Consider the following 14,952-nt stretch of genomic DNA (forward strand, 5'->3'; position numbering starts at 1 on the left):
CCCTTTACCCAGGGTCTAAAAAAAACTGGATATGTGGAGGGTAAGGATGAGATGGGGGTAAGGGACTGGGATAATCTTTTACGGGATTTTATGGGATTTTTAGGGATAAGGTACAATGGAGGCCAAGAGCATCATAGATTGAGTTAGAACTCAAACCTCTTATGTGCACTTTAGAAATAGACTTTAGGGGTCAACACAAACCTGATGAGAGACACACACCCATGCACAGGTGAAACACATACTCACAAACTCAACCTGCAATTATGCACCTCTGCAGTACATTTAATCTGACACAGTCCCTGTCTTCCTTGAGGTCACAGCTCAGAGGTGCATAGTGGCCTCAGGAAAAGAGTCCCAACCCTGAGGGACCCCAGAACATTTTCATGGTGGTCCAGTCCACCAACCTTAGACCTGGGGTGGCCCAAACGCCATCCCAGCCCCAGATGTCTTCTAGCACAAGAAACCCCAGGAGAAGAAGAGATAGATGGCTGGACACTGGTCAGTCAGATGGTCCCAGACAGACGTTGGAGGAGTCCTGCTGTCATTATGGAGAAAGGAAACAGACACAATTTCTTCACTCTGTGACGGGGCACTACTGACTCTAGCAGGGAGGAGACCAGGGAACAGGGCAGACACCTGCCTCTCAGGCTGCCCCAAAACTTCTCTTGCTTGGCTTTACAAATAGCTATGAGCCATCCTGTGAGGGATAAACAGCAGGTGATGCGGGGGAGGGGGTTGTATTGCTCTCAGGGGAGGGTTTAATAGGCTAGACATAAATCCTAACTTGTGCTATTCTTTATAAAATGATTTTAAAGGCCAGGGGCATGTGTGGTGGGGGCCGGGAGGGGGGAGGGTCTTAAATCAGACCACCGACCAGCTGCTCTCTCCTGTCTCATTCCTGTGTGGAGACCCAGGTTTTCAGCCCAGCAACCCATGAGCATCAAAAGGATCGCAGCCCCCACTCTGAGCAGCCCCCAGGGAGGCTTGGGAGTTGCTCCTCAGAAACCCCCACAGGAGTCTCAAACTAAGCTCCACAGCAGATGTTCTGGATGGAGAACTTTCTCCACAAAATGATACCCATGGGGGGCATTTAGATTGAAAGGCCGCATCTGGGAGAGGAAGGTGCTTGTCCCTGAGCTCCCCAGAGGGCAGTCAGCATGTCCACCAGAGACCCTTTCGGAGCTGCTGGCTGCCTCCACTTCCTGACCCCTCCTAGACCCCAAAGTCTCCGTCTGCGCTCCCTCCCCTTCTCCATCCTGTAGTGGCGCTTGCTGCAGCCCTCCCTGGTTGCTTTATTTATTTATTTTGCACCAACAGGGTTGCTGCAGACTCATTCTCGCCTGGTTTAAAAAGAGAGAGAGGAAAAAAAAAAAAAAGGAGAAATGCTTTCTGGCTCTTTTCTCTACCTCGGTCTTGGCAGCAGCGGCCACAGCAGCAACAGCAGCCCCAGCGGGCAGGCGGGCGGGAGGGCGGCGGGGCAGCGGGCAGTGAGGGAAGTGAGGCCCGGCGGCCCGGGGAGCAGCTTGAATGGGACGGCCCCCAGCCCTGGACAGAGGCAGTGTCCAACTTGATGCCGCCCTCCAGCTTCTCCGGTAAGTGCCCCCACCTCCTGTCCCAAAGCTGCAGCTGTCCTTCTCTACAATATTCTCAGAGACAAGGCCAGACCAGCGTCCCTTTCAGGCTAGAGGGTTTGCGCTCCTCCTGCCCCTCCCCCCTGCACCACCCCACCCCACCCCACCCCAACCAGCCATTGATCCTGGCCCCACCGGACTTTGATGAGAAAACTAAAATGTCCCAGACACCTCTATGGGGAAGGACTCTAAAGAGACCTCCCTCCGTCTCCCCAGGGCTTCCTCTACCTCTGGGAAGGGTTTCTCCACAATCAGTATGGAAATTCCAGAAATCTTTCCCCTAAGAGCCCCCTCCCCACGCAAGTCCCCATGTCTCCAGTCAGGTCTGCTTTAAAGGTTCATATGTGTCTCTGGATTGCCACATAGAGACAAGAAGAAGAAAGCTTCCTACTCCTTGAAGGGTTGATGCCCGAGACCCCACCCCATCTAAAGAAAGAAGTGGTTCTGACACCCATTTCTTCCGGCAAAGTGGCTGGAAGCCAGTCTTGTAGCCATGGAGACTGGCGAGGGAAGTTTGGGATTAAATTAGCCACGTTATAAATAAAGAAAAGGGGTTGTCCCTAGATCCCCCAGCCCCTAGGCCAGCAGGCTTTGGGGACTAAGAGGAAACTGACAGAAGGGGGAGGGAGGGAAGCTGGGTTACATGCTTCAGTGCACTTTTGCTGAGTGCAGAGCACAAAGGAGGAGCAGTAGCTGCAGCAGTAGTGATAAAGAGCTAGCTGTCGAGTGGACTTCCCAGAACAGGCGTAGGGACGAGGGAGACTGGGACACGTCTGTCCCTGGAGAACTCTCAGCATGCCAGAGATACCTGCCAGGTCGGTCTAGGGACAAGAGGAGCCTGGTCAGCTGCCTTTGCCTGCCCCGCACCATTCTCTCTCCTCCCAAGCCTCAGGATGGTGTCCTACATCCCTCTGCTCTCCGGGCCTCTTTGCTCTCTGGTTTCCTGCTACTACAGCGGGAGAGGTGCCAGAACAACTCTTCTAGAGGAGGGGTGCAGATCCTCACTCCAATCAGGATCCAGGGATGTGATCCCCCCTCCCCGACCCCGCAATGGGAAGAAGTCACACCACCTCGTAAAGTTCCACGTGGGAGAAAATGGGGTGTGTGACAGAAAGCTGACCCTTCAGGGCACAGACAGCCTGAAGCCCCAAAGGCCATCTGGATCTGCAGCTAGAAAGAAACCCAGGCATCCTGCCTCCCAGGGAGCATCACTTACCTCTTGGTCCCAACACCTCCCCTCCATGGTTCAATGCCCTGCTGACATTTAACACGGTGAGGTGAGAGTGAGTTCACCACCTATGGGGCCCCTTCTCCTCTGTCACCTCGACCAGTCCCCAGTGGCCATGATACCTGCCATTATCCTGATTCTGCCCAGGCCCTTGGTTCCCAGAAACCCACTTGCAGTCTACATGCTTTGCACACAGCCTGTGCCCAGAGATCAGCTGTGCCAGCCAAGGGCTCCCTTGCTCCCCACCCACACCATCTGGCCAGGTGCTGTCTCTCCTCCTTGTCTATGCCTCCCTGGCTCACAGTCTGTCTCTTGTGTATTGTTTGGGGACAAGAGATCTCCCTCAGATTCCCACGTTGGACTAAATCAAAACACTATCGAGGAGGGATGTAACAGGAGCCTGAACCTGAGGACCAAGCAACAACACTCAAAACCCAGGCATCCCTTGGGTCCCTCACACACCACAGTGTCATCTATAGGGGCTGCGCGTAGGGTTCTCATGAGGGACTCGGGTGCCCCCCGGTAGCCTGTGCCATGGCTAACGTGTTGCTTGGCTGTCAGCCACACAGGCATTCAGGGAGATTGGGTCTTGCTAATTCAGGGCCCCAGGCCCTGGGCCAGGCTCCAGAAGGGCAGAGGGGCAGTAGGTGGAGTCCAGGGGCACAGAGCTGAGCATACTTCCCAGCCCTGGAGGACTTCGTCAAGGTGAGGACCGCGCTCCCATCAGAATCCAAGCATGTGATTCCCCCTGAGCTATGGACAGATAGACAAAGCTATGGATAGATAACATGGGAGAACAGGGTGGGCAGAGAGTGGAGGGCAGAGCTTGGGGAGGACAAGTGTCAGGGAGAAGGGACCTGCGGTATTCCTGGATCTCACAGATATAGGAAAATGGGAAGACTCAACGTTACTTCCCTGCTTCCTGTCCATTCACGTACAACTTTCCCGGCTGAAGTCAGGCTTCACTCACGTTCCATGAGCCAGGAGGCACTCGGCCTGTTACCCAGGGCTGGGAGGGAGAGCAAAGCAGAGATTCCCCAGAGAGGAGACCCAGGAGCCCCCCAAGGAGGCAGTCCCCCAGAACTGTTCCTGGGTCTGCCCTACTTGCTGGTGATGCTGACACAGGTAGCTCAATCTCCCTCTCCTCTACGGAGGCCCAGGAGGTCCAGGGTCACCATCGTCTGAAGTCACTTTCCAAACAGGACCATGTCATCATCTATTCCAGGACTGAAGAGGGGAAGGCTATGGGTCCAGCTCCAAAGCAAGCCTGGCCCCCATGGCCCCCTCTCCTGTTCCTGCTCCTCCTGTCTGGAGGCAGTTGTGGTGGGTGCCCTGCCGTGTGTGACTGTGCCTCCCAGCCCCGGGCAGTGCTCTGCCCCCTTCGGCGACTGGAGGCTGTGCCTGGGGGACTCCCGGCGGACACTGAGCTCCTGGACCTGAGTGGAAATCGCCTGTGGGGGCTTCAGCGCGGAATGCTCTCCCGCCTGGGCCTGCTCCAGGAACTGGACCTCAGCTACAACCAGCTGTCCACCCTTGAGCCTGGGGCCTTCTATGGCCTCCAAAGCCTCCTGACCCTGAGGCTGCAGGGCAACCGGCTGCGAATCATGGGGCCTGGGGTCTTTTCAGGCCTGTCTGCCCTCACGCTGCTCGACCTCCGCCTCAACCACATTGTCCTCTTCCTTGATGGAGCCTTTGGGGAGCTGGGCAGCCTCCGGCAGCTGGAGGTGGGGGACAACCACCTGGTGTTCGTGGCTCCAGGGGCGTTGGCAGGGCTGGCCCAGCTGAGCACCCTCACCCTGGAACGCTGCAACCTCAGCACAGTGCCCGGCCTGGCCCTGGCCCGCCTCCCAGCACTAGTGGCCCTGAGGCTTCGAGAACTGGATATTGGGAGGCTGCCAGCTGGGGCACTACGGGGGCTGGGGCAGCTAAAGGAGCTGGAGATCCACTCCTGGCCATCTCTGGGGGCTCTGGAGCCTGGGAGCCTGGCTGGGCTCAATCTTAGCAACCTGGCCATCACCCGCTGCAATCTGAGCACAGTACCCTGCCAAGCGCTCCGCCACCTGAGCTTCCTCAGGGTCCTGGATCTGTCTCAGAACCCCATCTCAGCCATCCCCACCCGAAGCCTCAGTCCCCTGGTGCGGCTGCAGGAGCTCCGGCTGGCAGGAGCGTGCCTCACCTCCATCGCTGCCCATGCCTTCCAAGGCCTGACCGCTTTCCACCTCCTGGACGTGGCAGATAATGCCCTTCAGACGCTGGAGGAAACGGCCTTCCCTTCCCCAGACCAACTAGTCACCCTGCGGCTGTCGGGTAACCCCCTGGCATGTGACTGCCGCCTCCTCTGGCTGCTCCGGCTGCGCAGGCGCCTGGACTTCGGCGTGGCACCCCCTGCCTGTGCCAGCCCCCGGCACATGCAGGGCAAGAGCCTGAGGGAGTTCTCAGACATCCTGCCTCCAGGGCACTTCACTTGCCAACCAGCCCTGATCCGAAAGTCTGGGCCGCGATGGGTCATCGCAGAGGAGGGGGGGCAGGCTGTTTTCTCCTGCTCTGGAGACGGAGACCCAGCGCCCACGGTCTCTTGGAGGAGGCCTCAGGGCCCTTGGCTGGGAAGGGCTGGGCGAGTGAGGGTCCTGGAGGATGGGACGCTGGAGATCCGCTCGGTGCAGCTGCAGGACAGAGGAGCCTATGTCTGCGTGGTCAGCAATGTTGCCGGGAATGATTCCCTGAGGACCTGGCTCGAAGTACTCCAAGTTGAACCACCAAATGGCACTCTCTCTGACCCTAACATCACCATGCCAGGGATCCCAAGGCCGTTCTTCCTGGATAGCAGAGGCGTAGCTATGGTGCTAGCAGTTGGCTTCCTCCCCTTCCTCACCTCGGTGACCCTCTGCTTTGGCCTCATTGCCCTCTGGAGCAAGGGCAAAGGCCGGGTCAAACATCACATGACCTTTGACTTTGTGGCACCTCGGCCCTCAGGGGATAAGAACTCCGGGGGTAACCGGGTCACCGCCAAGCTCTTCTGACCTTTACTTCCACATCGGAGCTCCAGCCAAGACAGCTCCGGATACCAAAAGGGAAGAAAACCAAGGTTGCTTGAACCAGAACCTAGGCCCACCCCCGCCCGCATTGTGCCAACAGCTAATGACGCCTCTCAAGAAGGTCTGCCTCACCCCTCCTTTTGCAGTTTGAGGATGGGAGCAGAAGCTGTAGACCTGTAGTCAGTCTAGCCCTCCCCGCACCCCCCTCCACCAAGCAGGAAACATCCCCAAGGCTCCAGTCTACTCGTTCACACACACTGACGACACCCTTTAACAACCAGTACCAATTGCCAACCACAGCTACGAGATTATTGCAGAGGTGAGGCTGAGAAGCGCCGCTTGCTTCTCAACCATGCAGTCTACCTCTCTTTTCTGGTCTGTATCCTCCCCAGGAGCAAGGAACTAGGGCCAAGGATCTCAGGCTCAGAAGATGTGAGTGTACAATGCAGGGGGGCGGTGGGGGGGGGGGCAGACTGCACACTGGCTGTGTCTGCATGAGGCCTCCAGCACCTGCCCCATCTGTCACATCATTAAACTTGCTGCCAAAAGGCCATGACAGCAGCAGTCTAAACTAATGTGATATCCGGAGTTTTCTTTACTTCACTCTTTCTCCCCTCTCATTTTTATCAAATCTCTCCCTTCCTACCCTTTCTGCCTGCCCACTGAGCATGTACCCCAGCAGCCTCCCCGACATATAAGCTTAACACCAAAGGAGGCCCAGAGATGTTCTGGAGAAACTCTCAGTCTGTTTCCATTTCGGCCCTTTCCCTGTACTCTGGAGTTAGAGAAGGAGGGATCCTCCACCTTCCAAGGGATCCCTCTGAAGAAATTCCAGCCTGGGGTACCTGGCTCCTTCCCTCCTTTCCAGTTCTTGTTGGGATCCCCCAATCACAGACCCCTAGTACCCTAGGGGGAAAGTACAAAGGGAACTCCTAGAAAATGCCTAGCAAAAGCACAGATCTGCAGTTGTCCCAGCAGGCAGACTGAGAACCTGGCAGGACCAGGCTTGGAGGAACCAGGCAGGAAGGGCACTGCACACTGTAGGGAGAGCGGAGGGAAGGGGCCGCAGCAGGATCTGGCTGCCTAGTTAATTTCCACTGCCCTTTTGCAGGGGCCTCTTGTTCCCTGTTCAGTGCAGCCCAGGTGGGAAGCTGTCTCTGGATGGAGGCTACTGTCTAACGGAGACCCCAGATGCAGAGGCAGGCTGAGAGGAGACGCTGACTGCTCTGAGCATGCTTCAAATAGGTGGCAAAGCCAAGCCAGGGAAAAGGAGAGATTCAAGAGGCAGCAGCTTCAGCATCTCAGACAGGGAGGAGTGAAGGGACAGGAGGGGCAGGGAGGAAGGACTGAGAAGTGGGGAGTCACGAGGCCCTGGGGAGCCTCTCTCTGCAGCAGCATCTGCTCAGTGTCCTTAGCTCCCCTCCACCCTCGAGGGCCCCCACCCACCCCTCAGGATGCAAGCATCATCAGCTTCCTGCTGATTCCTGCTGCTCTTGTCCTTGCTCCTTGCTCCGAGGAGACTCTACTCATTAGAAGATTCCCAGCTCAAACTATCCCCACAGGGGAGAGGAGCAGACGCCATCCAGGAGGCAGCCAGACTTGACCAGCAGGCAAGCTCTTCAGTGGGGCCCTGGTGGGCCTCTGGGGGTGGGTCAGAGATGAGAACAGGAGGTTGGGAGAGGGAGGCTGGAGAATCCAACAATCTAGCGTATCCCTGAGCCTCCAACCCTGCCCCTGCCACGCACTCACAATTCTCTTAGCATCCTGACAACCTCCCCTCTCCAGTTTATAAGGCACCGGAAAGATTCCACCACGCTTCCCCCCAGCCCCCACACAGCCCTTTCTCTCCTCTCCAAAACCTTCCATCCACGGCTTACTAGGTTGGGACTTGGGGGTCAAGTACTAGAGGTTCTCACTCTCATTGCCCACCCTGCAATGCAGAAGACAGCAGAAACAGCAATATTGTGCAGAGAAATCTCAGGGAAGCCCCCAGAGACAGTGGGGCACAGGTGACGCAGGGAGCAGGGGCCACAGCTGCCAAGTCCCAAAGTCTCCCGAGCAGCTCTGCCCAGAAATCGAACGTGAGGCACCCATGTCATCTCAAATTTTCTAGTATCACGTTTAAAAAGCAAAAAAACCCAGATACAATGAACTTTGATACTATATTTTATTTAACCCAAGGTACCCAAACTATTATCATTTCAGCATGTTATCAATATGAAAATTACTATTGAAATATTTTACATTATTTTTTCATATTAGGTCTCTAAAATCCAGTGTATATTTTACATTTATAGCACATCTCACTGAATTTTCACCAGAAAGATCTGATCTGTTCTTAGGTTTCATAAAATTCATTGTTGAAAAAGTAGGTTCACACAAGTTGTTCCAAACATGTTAAAAAGTTTTCCACCAAATCAAGTATCAGTTTTAACATTTCAATTAACTTAACTGAAATAAACTTAAAATTCCACTCCTCAGGGACACCAGCCATCTTTCAAGTGCTCAAAAGCCACACGTGGCCAGTACCAATCTCCTGGACAGCACAGCTGCAGACACACCACCTCTGGGCATGACAGGGCCTTCTCAGCAGAGGTGGGCGTGGCATCCCTTGAGAGGCACATTCCTGGGGCAGGGCGGGGCGCCGGACGCCAGTGGACTTACCCCCAATTACCACCCCTTGTTTCCTTAACACGGTTTTTCCTAAAGCCTTTTGATGTGACAGGTTACTGTGATGGGCACTTCCACAGCTTGTCTAATCATCAGCAAGCCAGGTCCCTATCTGACCTGCTGGGGAAGGCTGCCCTTAGCCAAGTGCGACTGTACAGGCTGGGTATGTGTGTGTGTGTGTGTGTGTGTGTGTGTGTGTGTACCAGTATGTAAATGCAACCAGAGACATGTGCTAGTGGTGTGTGTTCACATTCAGGGATGTTACAGGTCACATTGTGGGGAAATCCCCAGGGCGGTGCAGGAGTGGAGAGAGAAGACACTTATCCAGAGCCTATGCTGTGTCGGTGGCTTTGTATTTGTTTTCTTATTTAATCCTTCCATGAACTCTGTAACACAGGACACTTTAACTGATGCCACTGAAGGTCAAATAGATTCACTTGCTTGAGGACACACAGCTAGTTAGTGAGGGAGCTGCTTTTGAACTCGGGGCTGTCAGACTCAAAATCCAAATGCCTGGGGCACCTGGGTGGCTCAGTGGGTTAAGCATCCGACTGCAGCTCAGGTCATGATCTTGCTGCTCATGCGTTCGAGCTCGCGTCGGGCTGTGTTTCATATTCTGTCTCCATGTCTCTGCCCTTCCCCTGCTTACATTGTCTCTCAAATATAAAATAAAACATTAAAAAATCAAATTAAATTAAAAGCCCAAATGCCTTCCACCACCTGTGCTGTCCTAGTCACTGCCTACTCTTTCAGCCCATCTGCAGGGCCTCTCAGCCATGGGGCCCTGACCCAGGTGCTCTTCCACCTGTCACTCTGAGCCAGCCCCTTAGGGGGACGAAGCCAGTTGCTGGTGGTGCCCCACCTTCAGGACCCCTGAGGCACCTGACTCAGGAAGCTAAGGGTTGTTTGGCTGGTGGCTACCCTTTCTTCTCAGTGCCCTCTGCTGCCTCTGCCCCAGGGACTGGCCAGAAAGGGGCAGCAATTCCCGGGATCAGATGGGCCAAATTGAAATCCTGGCTGCCAGAAACAGAGCCTCTCACGATTTGGGGGCTTCACATTTCTAGGTCCTTTTCTGGGTTCTAATCTCAGCAAGCTCTTAGGGTATAGGAAGCTGCTCAGGAATCTAGTACAGCAGGACAGTCTACAGGCCTTGTCCGCTCTGGAAGAGTGTGCCCACCCCTCCCTGACAGAACCTTCCTGAGGTCACCCCACCCTGCCCTCTCCACCCCCTCTCTTCCATTTCAGAGACAGTCTCACCTCAGCTAAGAGAAGCTTGGACCCCAAGATACTCTGGCAGCATTTGGGCACTCCCCACCATTTTGGTCCCTGATATATTCTTTTTTTTTTTTAATGTTTATTGATTTTTGAGAGAGTATGAGCAGGGGAGGGGCAGAGAGAGAGAGGGAGACACAGGATCTGAAGCAGGCTCCAGGCTCTGAGCTGTCAGCACAGAGCCTGACACGGGGCTTGAACCCACAAACCGTGAGATCATGACCTGAGCCGAAGTTGGACACTTAACTGACTGAGCCACCCAGGAGCCCCGGTCCCTGATATATTCTAATTTCTCTATTTCCTTTGCTGTGCTGGATCCCTGATTCAAGGATGAAAGCCTTGCGAGCATTTTTGAGTCACAGACCCCTCTGCAAATGCCTGGTGTGAGCTATGAACAAAAATGTGCATGGATTGTTCTCAGTCACCCTGAAGCCACTGCAGCCTGGATGGAAAGCAGGTGAAGAAGGTCTACTGTGAGAAGCATCGGGTGGGGAGGGGAGGCTGAGCACCGGCCTGTCCGTACTCTCCGGGTCCATCACACACAAGGAGAAAAGGCTGGCAAGGACTATAGCACAAAGCACACACTAGCATGGGTCATAGCAGGTCCCTAGGGCCTCCAGCTTCTCCCCTCCCCTGCTCTCCTCCTAGAGCCAGCTTCCATCTCTCAGGAGGAGGCAGAAGACTTCGGGGTAGGGGCACTTTTGCTTAAAGAAGTGAGTGTGGTGGTGATTCAGGATGGAGAGCACTTGAGACCAGGGATCCTGAGTCCTTCTTCTCCAAACTACTCTAAGGGGAAATAAGTAGGAAGACTAGAGCTGAGTGGTGGAGGCCAGAGAAGCAGCGCTTTCTTATGACGCCCACCAAAATCCATCAGTCAGAGTTAAAGAGCAAGGCCAGGGTAATTGCTGATACTAAGGCCCACCCTCTGGGTTGCTGCTTTCTGATGCAGAACCTTGAGTCATGGGGAAGAAGGGGTAACTCTTACAACAGGCAAAGGGAGATATGAGTGCTGTTTTCCAAAAACCCAAGTGGCTCAATGTTGTTTGACTGGACTGTTTGCCTGCTGTCCAGGAAGGGAACTCTGGGAGCAGCAAAGGCTCTGGAACCAGCCTACTGCCTTTGAGAACCCCTCACTGCCTGGCCCTCTAGCTGAAGTCTGCTCTTCTGCTTGGCTTATTGAATGGAAACACCTGTTCACTGAATGCTCTGGAAAACACAGACCTTTAACTGGTATCACCTACTCCCACACCCTGTTCAGAACACCCTTCGAGGAAAGAGGACTCTTCAGAACTGCAGATGAGAACACAGAAATTGCAATTTACCCAATCCCATCCTCATAACCCAATCTTTCAATCCTGACTTGGACTCTTGGGGGATGCGTGAGATGACAGATCCCAGATAGGATTGGAATCATCCCTTCTACTCCCCAACCTCCCTGCCCAGCCAGCTAGAAGTCAACCCTCCTTCAAAATGTTTCTGGGAAAAGTGATTACACCTGGCTCTTTGCTGCTCTGATTAAGAAATTCCTTGGGGCGCCTGGGTGGCTCAGTCGGTTAAGCGTCCGACTTCAGCTCAGGTCACGATCTCACGGTCCGTGAATTCGAGCCCTGCGTCGGGCTCTGGGCTGATGGCCCGGAGCCTGGAGTCTGCTTCCGATTCTGTGTCTCCCTCTCTCTGCTCCTCCCCCGTCCATGCTCTGTCTCTCTCTGTCTCAAAAATAAACAAACGTTAAAAAAAAAATAAAAATAAAAGAAATTCCTCCTGTGGTTTGTTAATTTGTAATCCTTCTTGGACTTTCACTTCATTACTTTTTGCCCACCAAGTCCTATTGGAGCTAAAAGATAATGGTTTCATAAAGCAGGCCTACACTTTTTATTGTAATAATGGGTCTGAACTACTCGTTTACCTTTTTAAAAGTAAAAATGGATATTGCAATCAAGGCACTCAAATACTTAGGAATAATTTTAACAAGAAATAAAGTCTATAAGACAAAAACGTTAATATGCTACTGATGGGACACCAATGGCTTAAATGTGTATACAGTAAGAAGAATCTGTATCATAAATACAATTCTCCTTTGGGTAATCTAACAATATGAGGCTCCAATCAAAATTAAATTAACAGCACAATCAAAAAGTAAATTGTGGTATATTTCCACAATATACTATGTAGTAATGAGAACGAATGGACTAAAACCACACACAACAAGGACACCTGGGTGGCTCAGTTGGTTAAGCATCCCACTGCGGCTCAGGTCACAATCCCGAGGTTCACAAGTTCGAGCCTCACATTGGGCTCTGTACTCTCTCTCTTTCAAAAATAAATAAAACATGAAAAAAATTGTTTTAAACTACACACAACAATATGGCTGAATCTCACAAAAATAATGTCAAACAAAAAAAGCCAGACCCCAAGAAAGTACATACCGTGTGATTCTCTTTATATAAAAAAACAAAAACAGGCAAAACTAGTTTGTGCCATTAGAAGTCAGAAGAGTGGTTTACCCTTGAGGGGAGTATGACTACCCCCTTGTGTTGAGTGGTTTTGGGTACAGTGGTAATGTTCTGTTTCTTGACCTGGGTGTTGGTTACATTTCTGAAAATTCATCAAGATGTATTCTTTTCATCTGTGCACTTTTCTGTTTGTATATTGTACATTAGTTTTTTTATTTTTTTTAATGTTTATTTATTTTTGAGAGAGAGAGATTGAGACGGAGAGAGAATGAGCGGGGGAGGGGCAGAGACAGAGGGAGACACAGAATCAGAAGCAGGCTCCAGGTTCTGGGCTCGAACTCCCCCACCTGAGCCATCATGGCCTGAGCCAAAATTGGACGCTTAACTGACTAAGCCACCCAGATGCCCCATGTACATCACTTTTTAAAGTTGTGTTGAAAAAACACATAAAGTACATTAATTTTTTAAAACAGTATGGAATTACAATGTGAATAGACAGATCAATGGAACATGAAAAGTCCAGAAACAGGTCTGAATACAATTCAGGCAATTGGGTCTTATAAAGGTAGCATTCAAAAATAATGGAGGAAATATGGGTTTATTCAATAAGTAGGAATGGATAAAACAAAGTTGTTGGATCTCTATCTCACACTTTTACACCAAAATAAATTCCAGGAGAATATTTACATATACAAAAAGACACTATTAAAGTATTTTTAAAAACACACACACATAGGAGAATTTCTGGGGCACCTGGGTGGTTCAGTCAGTTAAGCCTAGGATTCTTGGTTTTGGCTCAGGTCATGATCTCATGGTTGCCAGATTAAGCCCCATATTGGGAGCCTGTTTTAAGATTCTCCCTCTCCCTCTGCCTCCTCCAACCCCGCCCCGCAAATGTACACATGTGCTCTCAAAAAAAAAAAAAAAAAAAAAAAATGAAATAAAAACTGGAAAAATAAAAAACATAGAATTTCTTAATAATCTTAGTGGGAGATTTTTCTAAATATCATAGGAAACCCAGAAGTTATTTTTTAAATGGTGACAAATTTGGGGTGCCTGGGTGGCTCAGTGGGTTAAGCCCCCCACTTTGGGTCAGGTCATGATCTCGTGGTTCCTGATGTTCGAGCCCCGAATCAGGCTCTGTTTCAGATTCTGTAACTCTCTCTCTGCCCCTCCCTTCCTTTCTCTCTCTCTCAAAAATAAACATTTAAAAAATTATATAAAAAATAAAATGGTGACAAATTCAAATACATAAAAAATAAAAAAGATTTGCACAACAAAACTACCACCATAAGCAAAAGTAAAAAGACATAGGACAAACTGAGAAAAGGGAAAACCATTTTTAACTTATATACCAACAAGGAGCAAATATTAAGACAAAATAACCAATACAAATATGAACAAAGTATATGAACAATTTACCAACAAAATACAACAGCCACTTAAAACATTAAAAGATGTTCAACCTGACTTAAAAGAAATGGAAATTAAAATTACAATGAAATAACATTTACACTACGAGACTGTCAAAAATCAGAAAGTATACGTTATCAAACAGGTCCCTTGCATACACTGCTGATGGGAGAGAGAATTTAAAGCTTCTGTGGAAGGCAGTTTGGCAATACATACTATACTTACCAATTTTTTTTTTCAAACATTGCTGATGGAACGAAAATGAGAAGAGTCTTTGCAAGGGAGGGATTTTGCAAAATTGTATCTATCCAATTAAAAAACAATGCACACATTTCTTTGACCTAGTATTTGCAGTCCTAAGCATTTATTATACAGATATACAAGAGCCAAATGACATATATTTGGCATCAACATGTGAAAGGATTGACTAAACATATGTTAATACATCCCTTAGGCTTACCGTGAAACATACTATGAAGCAAATACATGTGCTACTATGGTAAGCTATCTAGGCTACATAAAAGGAAATTGCAAAAACAGTATGGACAGTAAGTTATCGACTGAGTAATAAATATATATAAATACATAAAATATGTATATATTTACTATAGAATATCTCGTGAAAATTTTACAAGAATCTGGTAAAACTGGTTGCCTCTTGAGGGAAAGGAGACGGTATTCACTGTAATCACCCGTTATGCTTACGAATTTTGTAGAATGTGTATTACTTATTCAAAATACACATTTAAAAAATTAATACAAAACGAAAACCTGAGGCCCCAAGGCATAGATCGCTTTAGTTCACCAAAGAGACAATCTCGCGTTCATTAAACATTCAGAGTGCTTATCATGTGCCCGGCACAGCAATAGAAGCTAAAGCAAAAGCCCTCCGCGCGTTACCAGGAGCGCCCAACCCAGCGTCCCAGGGTGAGCCCGGGTGCGGAGCGGGGAGGGGTGGGGTGCAGGGTCCGGCTTGCGAGGCTTGCGCAGAGGCGGTAGTAGGGCCTAACCGTCCTTAACGGTTGAGGGCCCTGGACCGCGGCTGGAATGCCCGCTTCCAAAGAAAACTACGCCCCTCCCCCCCGAGAAATGACCCCCGGCTTGTGCGTTTGCGCTGATCCCCCGACCCGTTCCCCTCCATCCCTAAGGAAAGGGGAACCCCTGACGCCGGCACCACCCGCAGCTCCCTTACCACGGGGCGCTCGAACTCGGGTTCCTCTCCATCTCTCCTGCTGCCTTGTCCGTCCACA

At 51.0% G+C, this 14,952-nt stretch overlaps 1 protein-coding gene across 2 annotated transcripts; it reads left to right on the forward strand.

The window, feature by feature from the left end:
• The first annotated feature begins 57 nt into the window (after nucleotides 1-57).
• Nucleotides 58-6,596, forward strand: LINGO4 (leucine rich repeat and Ig domain containing 4). 2 transcript variants are annotated; one of them, XM_060622836.3, is made up of 3 exons: nucleotides 58-1,592; nucleotides 3,429-3,564; nucleotides 4,085-6,596. In XM_060622836.3, exons 1-3 carry the CDS (start codon nucleotides 1,571-1,573, stop codon nucleotides 5,877-5,879), a joined length of 1,953 nt encoding a protein of 650 aa, XP_060478819.1. In that variant the 5' UTR covers nucleotides 58-1,570; the 3' UTR covers nucleotides 5,880-6,596. The 2 variants fall into 2 exon arrangements, with proteins under 2 accessions (XP_060478819.1, XP_060478820.1); XM_060622837.3 differs by lacking the exon at nucleotides 3,429-3,564 and having other exon boundaries at nucleotides 4,085-6,594.
• The last annotated feature ends 8,356 nt before the right edge of the window (nucleotides 6,597-14,952 follow it).

Source organism: Panthera onca, chromosome C1 (assembly GCF_046562875.1).
Source record: "Panthera onca isolate mPanOnc1 chromosome C1, mPanOnc1 haplotype 2, whole genome shotgun sequence".
Classification (NCBI taxonomy): domain Eukaryota; kingdom Metazoa; phylum Chordata; class Mammalia; order Carnivora; family Felidae; genus Panthera; species Panthera onca.

What these genes read in the sequence shown, in the direction of transcription:
- LINGO4 (XM_060622836.3), top strand. Translation starts at nt 1,571, where the DNA reads ATGCCGCCCTCCAGCTTCTCCG. An exon ending in GCCGCCCTCCAGCTTCTCCG is followed by an intron (nt 1,593 to 3,428) that starts GTAAGTGCCCCC and finishes TCAGCCACACAG; the next exon opens with GCATTCAGGGAGATTGGGTC. An exon ending in CCCTGGAGGACTTCGTCAAG is followed by an intron (nt 3,565 to 4,084) that starts GTGAGGACCGCG and finishes CATCTATTCCAG; the next exon opens with GACTGAAGAGGGGAAGGCTA.